At 50.7% G+C, this 11,958-nt stretch overlaps 1 protein-coding gene across 6 annotated transcripts in view; it reads left to right on the forward strand.

The window, feature by feature from the left end:
* The window catches only part of TTL (tubulin tyrosine ligase), a 28,611-nt gene that overhangs the window by 11,967 nt on the left and 4,686 nt on the right, over nt 1–11,958 (forward strand). For 2 of the 6 annotated variants that reach the window (XR_005212459.1, XM_037807688.1), the window contains exon 6: nt 5,641–5,758. Coding sequence is in view for 5 of the 6 variants with exons in the window: in XM_037807688.1 (XP_037663616.1) it covers nt 5,641–5,758 (118 nt within the window). In the remaining variant the exon portion in view is untranslated. Of the gene's footprint in view, nt 1–5,640; nt 5,785–6,443 lie in introns of all 6 variants that reach the window. The other 4 variants (XM_037807689.1, XM_037807687.1, XM_037807691.1 and 1 more) reach the window with 4 other exon arrangements.

Here is an 11,958-nt window from a genome sequence, read left to right on the forward strand (position 1 = left end):
TCTCTACCTGCTTTCAAGATTATTTTCATTGATTTGCTTTTTAGCAGTTTGATTATGATGCCTCTGGGCAGGATATTCTCTGACCAAGTTTATCCTTTGAGGTTTGCTGAACTTCTGTAATCTGTAATTTATGTCTCTTGCCAAATTGGGAAGTTTTGGTCATCATTTCTTCAAAAATTTTTTTTTTTCTGCACCAATTTCTTTCTCCTCACCTAGGACTTCAGTTACACAAATGTTAAACCTTTTGCTGTTGTCCCATAGGTCCCTGTGTTTCTTTTCATTTTTTTTTCCAGTCTTTTTTCTCTCTGTTCTTATACTAGATAATTTCTATCTTCAGGTTCTCTTGCTCTCTGCTGTATTGTCCACTTGTCTCCTTCTCTTTACTTTGTCCTCAGTAGCTTCCTCTGGCTTATCTGCAGTTCACAATTCTCTCTTCAGTGGTATCTAATCTGCTGCGAAGCCTATTCCATTTTTAATTATGAATATTCAGTTTTTTAGTCCTAGCAATTCCATTTGACTCCTTTTCACCTCTTTGGTGTCACTTATTTTTAGTTCCCAGTTCCTGTCAACACTAATTGTAGCTGTTTTACAGTCTGTTTCTAATAATTCCAGTATTGCTATTTATGTTATCTGGTTCCTTGCTACTTCTGCTCCATGTTGTCCTGTCATCTTGGACATTGTGGGCTGTTACACATTTTATTATTGTTTTATTGGTTATCCTAGAGATTTAACTTATTGGGCAAAACTTAGTACTTTTATCAGTTCTCGTTCAATGCAAACATTTATAACTACATTTACCCCTCCCCCTTTTGGGTTGTGATTGTTTTGGATATTAATACTACATATATTTTTGAATACAGTGATTTATTTATTTTACATTCAATGAAGAACTTTTTTAGGCAAGAACAAAACAAAACAAAAAAACATAGTGGAGAGAAAAGCCAAGCCACAAATTGAGAGAAAACATTTGCCCTTGTATATCAACAGGATTAGCATCCAAACCATACAAAGAATTCCACTCCCTGCCCTCCCCAAAAATCAGTGAGAGAAAGAAAGAAAAATGAACAAAGGGCATGAATAGCTGAATAGTAGGTGGGAGTATTCAGCAAACATATAAAAATGCTCAGTTCATTGGCTATCGGGGAAATGTAAATCAGTACTTCCATGATATGTTTTATTCCCCTGAGGTTGGCAGAAATTAAGAAATCTGACAATATCAAGTGCAGGGAAAGGTACAGGTTGAGAATTCTCATACCCTGTTGGTAGGAATATAAATTGGGACAGTCTCTTTGGAAAACAATCTGGCATTACCTATTGAATTTTCACATGCTCATTTCTTATACACCCAAAATTCCATTACCAGGTATATTCCCAAGAAATTTCTGACACAGGTAAACCAAGAGGTATGGGAACACTGTGTTAATAGAAGAAAACTGGAGACAAACCAAATCCCTATCCACAGGAAAACAGATAAATAATTTGTGGAGCAGTCCTGCAAAGAAACACTGTACAGCAAGCAAAAAGAATAAATGGCAGTTCCATCATAGATGTATCACACTGACATGTTAAGCAAAAACACAAGCTGTAGAGGATGTGTATGGATCAATCCCACTTACATAAATGGAAAAACAAACAAAACGAAATAAAAAGTACGTAAGGAAATGTGCATGTGTAGTAATGAGAAGTAAAGGAATGAGGAACATAAAACTCAGAGTAGCCCTTCTCTGTGGGGAGGGTGCAGGTGCAGCTCAGAGGTGGTGCAGAGGTGCTCGACTTGGGATCTGGGTGGTCACGAATGCCCCATGTCTCTAAAACTCCACAGCACGTTTTTACTCGGTACGGTTGACATTCATTTAAATTTACATATAGCATAAATACACATATTAGAGAAGTTGTGGGCTTACAGAACAATCATGCCCAAAATACAGGATTCCCCATACACCACCCCACCGCCAACACTTTGCATTGGTGTGTAAATTTACCCATATATTTTAACCCTTTCGGTTCCTTCTCTTTCTTTCCTACATTTCCTTGCTTTTCTCTGGGGTCATTTTCTTTATTCTCAAAAAAACTAATTTTTACTACTTTTTAAATGAGATCTGCTGGTTATGAGTTCTCTGTTTTTGTTCTTCTACTAATATATTTATTTTGTCTTCATTTTTAAAGGATATTTGCTTTGGAAATAGATTAGCTTATATATCAGCATTTAATTTCTTTTTGCATTTTGAAGGTGGCATACCATTGTCTTCTGGCTATCTATTCTGTTGAGAAGTCAGTTGAAATATTAGTGTTGCTCTTTTTTTCATTAGAGAAGTTGTAGGTTTTTGGAAACAGCGTGCGGAAAGTATAGAGTTCCAATATATGCCCCTTTCACACACACAGTTTTCCCTATATTAACATTGTGCATTTGTGTAGTACATTTGTTACATACATAAAACTATTATTAAAATTATGCTTTTGCATTTGTGTGGTACGTTTGTTACAATACATAAAACAATATATTATAGTTATGCTATCAGTATTTCTCTTAATGTATTTTTCTCTGTTTTTAAGATTCTCTTTCATTGGTTTTTATGGATTTATTATGAGATGCATGTAGTTCTGTTTGAATTTTCCTACATAGGGTTCATAATGCTTCTTGCGTCTATAGCTTAGTGTCTGTCGTTACTTTCAGAATATTCATGGCCATTATCTTTTCTAATATAGCTTCTGCCCCATTCTCCTCTCCTTCTGGGTTTCTAATTACATGAATGTTAATCCTTTTTACTGTCTTGCAGTTCCCCTATAGTTTTTGTGTATCCTTTTCTCTCTTTCTATGCTTCTGCTCATTTTTCTTCTGAACTTTGTTTGCTGATCCTTGCTTCAGCCATTAAAACCTGTTAAAATGTTAGTTTTTGAAAAGTTAAAAATCTGTTGTTAAGCCCGTCTATTGATTTGTTAATTTCAGTTATTGTACTTTTCAGTTCTGGAATTTCCATTTGACTCTTATATTAGATTATACTTCTCTTGTGAAATTCTCCCACTAGTCTCATGTTTTCTGGAACACAGTACCCACAGTTCTTTAACGTACCTGTCTGATAAATCTGAAACCTGATTGCATGTGTCAGGGGTCAGCACACTATATCCTGCTTGCCAAATCTGGTCTCCATTCTGCATTTAAAAGGGCCATGTGCTAAGAATGCTTTTTATATTTTAAAGTGTTCTAAAAAAATTTAAAAGAAGAATTTGTGATAGAGGCTTTATGTAGCCTGAAAAACCTAAATATTTACTATCTTTCCCTTATTGGGAAAGCTTGGCAACCCCTGACGTTGACTCTTTTTCTATTGTCCTTTTTCTCATGGTCCCGTTTCTTAATGTGCCTGGAAATAATTTTTTTAATTCATTTACCAATTTTTGCTAAATCCAGTAGAGATGTGTTTTTTAAAAATCGAGGTATAACATGTATATAGTAAAATCGTAAACCTTTAGTGTTCAACTTAGTGAATTTTTAATTATGGTCACACCCACCTAGCCATGGTACAAATCAAGATATACATTTACAGTCCCTCAGAAGACTCCCATGAACTCTCTCAAAGTATATCCTTGTCAAAGATGTCCTCTCTTCCCCAGCTCAAGGCATCCTCTCCCCCTGCGTGTATCGGGTGGCTGTTTTGTGGGGCCTGAGCCTGGGGTCTCGGTGCTCCCGCCACGTCATTGCCCCCAGGTGAGGACGCACCTTTTTCCTTGGTGAATTCTCACCCAGGGGAACAGAACAACTGCAGGTGTCAGGCTTGTTGCTTCAGGGATTGTAGGTGATCAGGATTTGATGCCAGATAAGCCAAGGGTCCTGGGCAGGGACTTCTGCTCTAGGCTTTGGGGATCTGCTGGGCTCCTTGCCAGTGCTCTGTGCAGGAGAGAGAGCACTGCTGTTTGATGCTGTAACCACTTCCATTTTTGGGGGATTTCTTTCCACCAGCCTCCCTCTAACTTCCCACTCCAGCTGAAACAAGATGTACTGATGATGATGTACTCTCTGATGATACAAAAAAAAAAAAAAAAAAAAAAAACCCTGAAAAGTGAACTATGCTAATCTTGAGCTTTCTGCAGATAAAAAATAACGTTTGGTTTTGTTTTGTTCTGGCTCTCAGTTCTCCATTTACATGTTGGGCGTGTGATGCTCCTGTCACTTGCTGTCCTTCAGTTCTGGGGGTTTGTCTTTTTCTTTTTTAACTATGAGCATTAAAATTTTAAACTTTTCTTAATTACAATATTTTAAAGGGTATTTTAATTTTGAAAAAGTTCAGGATATTCTCCCATAGAATAGAGATAAGATGTAGGAAAGAATATGATATTGTGACTTGGTAGTGCAGATTAAAAGTCTGACTTGGTAGTGCAGATTAAAAGTCTGAATTAAAAATGTCTGGGACAAGACATTTTTATTCCAAAGGATTCTTAAGTGGATGATATGTCCAAAATTTATTTTTGAAGCTTTAAACATATCTATAGAAATATTTTCCTTTTTAGAAGAAAAGAAAAGGAGAGGAGTGTTGGGGAAACAGGGTCCTGGCTCCAAGTTCACAGAGATGTAGTTTCTTTAAAGTCACAAGTTAAAAATCTCCCTAAAAGGTACGTCTCGGAGTTAGCCCGCAGAAGCCGGTTCCCTCCGCCCTCTCAGCAGGCAGCTGTTAGAAGGACAGTCACCTCCAGTAACGCTGGAATCACCGCAGTCTATGTATTAAGATAGATTCCTATTTGGTCCTAACATTCAGTCACGAGAGGAACCAGGGAAGATCTCCATAAAGCAAAAATGCCATAATTTTCAGGATGGTAGCATTAGATAACAGTTGTTTATTATTCCTAAATGATAGATTTGTGGTTACCATAATTAATGATACATTAATAAAATATACTAGTTTATACAGTGCTAAATTTATTAAATGCTTCACAGATGCCAGGAGTTACCCACGTTCCGTATGTAACCATCTCATTGAACTGTCCCAGCAATCCTGAGAGTGGGGACTATTTGTGCCCTCATTGTGTAGATAAGGAAATCAAAGCTTGACTTCAAAAGGTTAAAAAACTCGTCCAAGATTCTGACCTTACAGCCCGACCTCAGAGCTCACATAATTATTCATCGTTATTTCTGAAATTCAATTTCAGCTTTCTTCTGAGTCACTAAAATTCCTCAATGTTTTCAAACAGTAGTTGATGCTAATAATTCTATTCTAGATTTCAGTATTTAGTTTCAATATTTGTAGCTCTTAAATCCTTTAATTAGCAAAAGTTGGCAAGAACTGGAGCTGGTGAAAGAACTGCGTGAGTCCGTCGTTCTTTCTGCACGTTCTGCTCCTCGCCAACGAGAGTCTGTTTTTCCCATGGTGAGTGGCTTGGAAGTGTTTTATTCCTGACGGACGTGGCGGCAGCACCCGCGATGGAGGCGGCCACGGTGGCCCCGCTGCCGTGTGCCATGCAGGCGAGCAGCCCCTCCCTGCGAGAACATGGGTGGCGCAGGGTCTTTGAAACGAGCCCTTGTGCGTGGCGTTTTCTTTGTGATCATCTTTGTCTGGTAGTAACCGTAAAAGAGGGGGCTGGGCCGGGCCGGGCTCTGCGCACGGTGGCTGGGGCGTCCTGGCCCTGCCCCTCACTGCGCTGTCCCCGCAGGAGCTGCCTCCTGAGCGTGGAACCCGCCATCAGCACCCGGCACCTCCCCTACCAAAGCTTCCAGCTCTTCGGATTCGACTTCATGGTGGACGAGCAGCTGGCGGTCTGGCTCATCGAGGTCAATGGTGCCCCTGCCTGTGCTCAGTAAGCCTTGACGCCCCGTGCTGCAGCGAGCGGGGAGCTGGTTTGGCAGCACCGGCCTTGGGGAGGGGGAGCTCCCACCATGGAGGGTGCCCCTCGTGGACCTTGGCTGCCAGGGAGGGCAGGCAGGGAAGCCGTCTGGGAGGACGTGGCCGGGCCGTTTCTTCCCCGGGTCCCCGCTCCTGTCGAGCAGCGAGTCTGTGCCCAGGTGGGGAGGCACGGTGAGGACTGCGAGGGAGCTGGTAACTGCCAGGGAGACCCTCTCCCGGGACGAGTTGGGTGAGCAGGGTCCTCCGGTGGGAAGGCGGCGATGCCGAGGTTCAGCAGGCAGCGGTCTGAGCAGGCCTCGGAGACGGTGGGACGGGAGCTGGGATGCAGGAGAGGAGTGCTTGCAGGCAGGCCGTGGGCCGGTGGGGACAGCCCCTCAGGAAGGGGCGCAGCATCCGGGTCCACTGGGTGTGCTCCACGCCAGCTCCAGGCAAGCCCGGGGGGTGACGGATGAACGGAGCCTGCCCCCCGGGAACTTCCGGTTCTCCTGGGTGGACGCGTGGAATAAGGAGATGGGGGTGAAGAGGTGAGCTGGGACCCACGTGGAAGGCCTTGGAGGTCTGGGGAGCCTCTTGGACTTGGTCCCACTGTCATCTTATCGTTCACCTGTGCAGGAGCCTTCCGTAGCTCCCCGCCGGCATCCTGGGGAAGTTGAGGTGGTTGTTCTAAAGGAGCGCAAGAGTCCTCCGTCCACCAGGTGCAGCCCCCACCACCACGCCGGCCTCCGAGCAGCCCCTGCCATGGGCCCGGTGCCGTCACCCCGCACTGTGGCTCCGTTTCATCCCCAGGCCCTGCAGCTGTCCCGGCCCATCTGGCCCCGTCCGGGCTGGATTCACCGTGCAGCCGTGTCCCCCTTTGACTCCTCAGGCCCCGTCCCCAGCGGAGAGAGACTGAGCAAGACAGAGGACAAAGTGAACCCTGACTGCAAACTGGGGCTAGTGCTTCAGTGGAGAGGGAAGGGTGTTAGGAGAGAATGTGCTCGAGCAGGTCTCCATTCGGAGCTGTGGCCGGGGATGGACTAGGAGGCTGAGGCGGCGGCCAGCAGGGGAGAGAGCGTGTCTGGGTGTTCCTGCACCCGATCCTGCTCCCGTCCCTCTGCCTGTCCCTCCGCCGTGCTCTGGACCCTCCACCTCCGTCTCCTGCACCTCCTGCCCTTGTGCTGCCCTCCTTTGCACGGTTGCCTTCTCCCTTCCCCGTCGGCGTGTACCCACACACCGATTTTCCCATCGATTTTAGAAAGCAGAGCCCCTCCCTGATTGTGCCTGCTCCAGCGACCACTCCCTCTGCCTGCTTCCTCCCTCGACTCCTGTCCAGCCCCGGTCCCATCTGCTGGTGTCTGTCCTGATCTTTGACGGTCACCACCACGTCCATCTTGCCAAGGCCAGTGGCCCCTTTGCGGCCTGACGCACTGGCCCTCTCGGCCGTGCCGCAGCAGTGGAAACGCCCGGGACGCCGTGCTCCCCGGGCAGTGGTGGGCCTGGCTGGGCATCCTCATCTGCAGAGCGCGTCGGGGCCTCAGGCCTCGGCCGGGGTGCTCGTCTTCTGTCTACGACACTCTGTCGGTGACCTTATCCAGCCACCAAACTCTGTCGCAGCCCAGGGTTCCAGACTCGCACCTGCGAGGTCGTCTGTGGGTGCCTGTCGGGCTTGCTCGTCTCAGTGGACGTGTCTGCCCATCCAGAGACTCCACCAGAATCCCGCCCCGGATCCCACCTCTCCCGCCCCCTCGTCCTCGGGTCTGTCCACTGGGGTCCGGGAGCTCTGCCTCCACCTTCCGCCCTCTACACCCACTTGCGTGTCGCTGTCGCCCGTCTGCCCTTCTGCCACCGTGACCTGTTCTCTCCAGGGCAGCCCGTGGTAGAAGGGAAACCAGACCCGGCCACGGCCAGGCTCCCCGGGCACCGCCCTCCACCTGCAAGCCCACCGCCTCCCCCCTCCAGCTGCCCCAAGCCCCCGTTTCCCTCGACTGCCCTGTCTGCTGTGGGGTCTTGCACTTGCCTCGGTCTGCAGCTCCGCCACCCCCTAATCTACCAAAACGGCCCCGCAGGGCAGCTTCCCCCAACGGTCTGGCTGGAGCCGTACTGTTTCCCTCCCTGCACTAATCGCCATCGAATTAGCTGATTTTTGGTTGTCACCTTGCTAGGGTGTGGCTGTGAGGCCTCTTACCCTCCTTCGAGTCCCGGAGCCTGGTTCTCCGTGAGGTTAATTGCAGACCAAGTGTATATTCCTGCTTTATACTTTTCCCACCTGATTCAGTATTTACCTGGGTGTCATTAAATACAGACACCTCTGTATCTTCCCTCTGCCCCCCATGGGGTTTGTGTTTAAATGCAATGTGTGTATCCTGAGCACGCCCTGATGTGACACCCAGGCTGCTTCCTGGAATGCACTCTGCGGAGGTTTAAACGGAGACTTCGATTGTCACAGTCTTTGTATTAAAGGCCAGGATGAGCTCATGTCTCGACGGGGGATCAAGGAGCAGAGTAGAAAACGCAGCCAGGGGCACAAGTATGAAATGTAAGGACGGCATGGACACGCCTGCTGTCCCGTGTGGGAAAGCCACGCTGTTTCCGCGGACTTCTGCAGCTGCGTCGTTTGCCAGGGCTGCTGGGCCAAGGCCCACACAGCACACTGGGGTAACAATGGGGATTCACCGGCTCACAGTGTAGAGGCCACAAGCCCAGGGCCCAGGCACGGCCAGGCTGCGCTCTCCCTGACGTCTCAACCCTAGAAGTCCAGGGCCCAGGCACGGCCAGGCCGCGCTCTCCCTGACGTCTCAACCCTAGAAGTCCAGGGCCCGGGCACGGCCAGGCTGCGCTCTCCCTGACATCTCAACCCTAGAAGTCTGAGACCCAGGCACGGCCAGGCCGCGCTCTCCCTGACGTCTCAACCCTAGAAGTCCAGGGCCCGGGCACGGCCAGGCCGCGCTCTCCCTGACGTCTCAACCCTAGAAGTCTGAGACCCAGGCACGGCCAGGCCGCGCTCTCCCTGACGTCTCAACCCTAGAAGTCCAGGGCCCAGGCACGGCCAGGCCGCGCTCTCCCTGACGTCTCAACCCTAGAAGTCTGAGGTCCAGGCACGGCCAGGCCGCGCTCTCCCTGACGTCTCAACCCTAGAAGTCTGAGGCCCAGGCACGGCCAGGCCGCGCTCTCCCTGACGTCTCAACCCTAGAAGCCCAGGGCCCAGGCACGGCCAGGCCGCGCTCTCCCTGACGTCTCAACCCTAGAAGCCCAGGGCCCAGGCACGGCCAGGCCGCGCTCTCCCTGACGTCTCAACCCTAGAAGTCCAGGGCCCAGGCACGGCCAGGCCGCGCTCTCCCTGACGTCCCAATTCTAGAAGTCCAGGGCCCGGGCACGGCCAGGCTGCGCTCTCCCTGACGTCTCCAGCACTCCACCATGGGCCTGCCGCCGTCCTCAGCTCCTCCATCCACAGCCGTGCCAAGGCCTCCAGGCGTGCGGATTGGGACCACCCTGACCAGTCTGACCACAGCTAAGTAGGATGTTAGGGGATGCAGTTCACAAAGGAGGCCACACCTCCACACCTGCACTGGATTGCATCTTCAAAGTGCCCCCACTTACACGTGGGAATGCAGGAATGCAGACTGAGGTTAAGCTCGCACCTTTTGTTGGGGGTGTGATTGGGTCCACCACAGAAGCTTACTCAGTTGTTCAGCAAGCGTTTTCCTCCAGAGTAGCTGTTTGATTCTAAGTATAAACAATCCTGTCAAGGTAATCTGATCAATTCCTGTTTTGAGGGGACAATTTTGGTAGCGAGTGACCTGTTATTTAGCATAGCCCCAGGTGTACTGGAAAGGGTAGATGGGCTCTTTTATTCCACCTGAGTGTTGAAGGAGTCACGTGGGGAGGCAGCATTGGAGAAACAGCAGCTGGAGGGTGTTAGAGGTGTGGCTTCCCCTTCCTGGCTCACCTCTGGTGCCAGGTGTGCATGAGCTTTGCAGGAGCAGGTCTGGGGCCGGTGCCGACTGAACCCCACGATCGTGCGTCATCGGGCTCCCTCTCGCTGGCTTCCACGCGCTGGCTCCCACATGGCCACCCATCCGCTGCTGGATTCCCAGACGCCTCATGGAGCTGTGGGGTGGGGGGACAGGTCAAGGGGAGTGTCCTTGAGAAGTGCAGAATGAGGAGGCAGACCCTGCAGGAAACTAACAGAAGCCAGGTGCTGCAGGTGCTGTAAGAGAGAAGGAAGGGGGCCCTGTCTTTGAGGCAGACGGGTTTTGGTGGGAAGGACTCTTGGGTTGGGGCTGGGCCTGGAAGGCTCCGAGGGGCCCGACCACGTTGGGAGGCGAGAGGCAGAGGGCCGACCTGGGCCTGCGGGCCCTTCTGTGGTAAAGAAGCCAGCGCGCCACTGCTGTTCTGCTTGTTTTGTAGAGGAAAGGGGAGAAGGGTCGGTAGGGATAGCGAAGTGGTGGGGCATTTATTCATGAACCAAGGTTTCCGTGTTTTTGTGCATGTTAAGATCTTACTCATTCTGTCCCATGAAGGGGGGGGTATGTCAGCAGGCACACTGTCCAGTTTCCCGGCTGTGAGACGAATGCCATACGACGGTGGGCTTACTCACGGGAACTGATAGGCTTTCGGTGTCAGAGGCTGGCCGGCTGGCTCCCACCTGGGGTCGGTGGCGTCCTGGCTGGCGGCAGTCCTTGGGTTCCTTGGTTTTCCCGCCCCGTGCCCGTGTCCTCTCCTTTCTCTGCTGACTTCCCTTGACCTCAGGCTTTCGGCTCCTCCCTGTGGCTCTCTGTTCCTGTGAATTTCTTCTGCCTATTAAGGACAGCAGTACTCGGACGCAGGCCCTCCTCGCACACTCAGGCCACACCCCAACTAAAGCGACACCTTCAAGAGATCCCGCTCCCCTGGGCTCCCGCCCACAGGAATGTGCACTAGGGCCCAGAGCACGTGTTTTGGGGAGTGTAACCCCACCCACCACACACACCATTGCCGCGTAGGTTGTTCTCCCTGCACCAGAAATGCCACCAAGGTGTGAGCCAGCTTGACCTGTGAAGCTGTTCTGCGTTCTCTCCTCCCCGCAGTGTCCCCTTTGGAAAGTGCCTTCAGAGGCGGCTCCTGCCGAACGTCGGGGAGCCCTGGCCTGGTGCTGTTTGAAAGCTCGCGGCCTGGGTGACGTGCTGCTCCAGGCTCTGGGCTCTACGCTTGTGTTGTTGAGAAGCCCCCGCCACTCCCTCGAGAGCCTCCTTGTCCTTTCCCTTCAGAAGGGGAGGTGGAGGGTTTGACCACATTGAACTTAAAAGCGGGATTTGATCTGTGCAGACACACTGGCCTGGGCTCCTGTCCTCAGCTCAAGACACCTGGATTCCAAATGAGTCCTGAGCAGGCTGGGTGGGTGGGCACCATCTCAGATGTGGGTCCCCATGTCCTGCCCCATGAAATGGGCAGAGGTCTTCCAGGGCATAAGTGGCCAAGGAGTTAGAGGGCCCCATGGCCACAGCTTTTCTGCTCTGGTGGCTCCACTGCCGTGAGATGAGGCCAGGCCCCTGAGCGTGGCACCAAGGGCCCTGCATGGCCTGGCCTCTGCCTTCGTCTCCCGCCTCACCTGGCCCCTTGCTCCACCTGCAACCCCAAGTACCCCGAGTCCTCTCTCCCTCTGTGCAGGCCGCTCCTTCTGCTTGCGCCCCCTGTTCTCCCCGAGCCCAGCACATGCGCACGGGCGCCTGCTCTCTCACCAGTTCTTTCTGTCCCTGTCTTCTCTCCCCTCTCCTTCTCCTCTTTTTCACCCTGTCACCTTTTTCCTGCCTGACCTCCACTTATTCTCCAGATCTCAGCTGGAGACTCTGTCCTGGTGGCGCCTCCCCTTTCTGAGTTGGTGCTATTCCCGGGTCACGCCACATGCCACACGCACCCACCACGGCAGGTAAAACGCCTCGTTGTACACGGTGGAAACTGCCCCTGCCCCACCAGCCAGGTTCGCCTGCGAGGCCTTCAGTAGGTGTTTGTCGAGGGAATGCTCTAGCCTCTGCCGTGCCTCCTGCGGTATTTATATGCACCGAGGAGACCAGTTTTGTACATGGAGTCATGAGATGTAGTTTCTGGGGCAGGTCCTGGTGAAGAAAACCTGCGTCTGCACTTTGATGAACATTGTCAATGGTATTTCTTT

Source organism: Choloepus didactylus, chromosome 17, assembly GCF_015220235.1.
Source record: "Choloepus didactylus isolate mChoDid1 chromosome 17, mChoDid1.pri, whole genome shotgun sequence".
Classification (NCBI taxonomy): domain Eukaryota; kingdom Metazoa; phylum Chordata; class Mammalia; order Pilosa; family Megalonychidae; genus Choloepus; species Choloepus didactylus.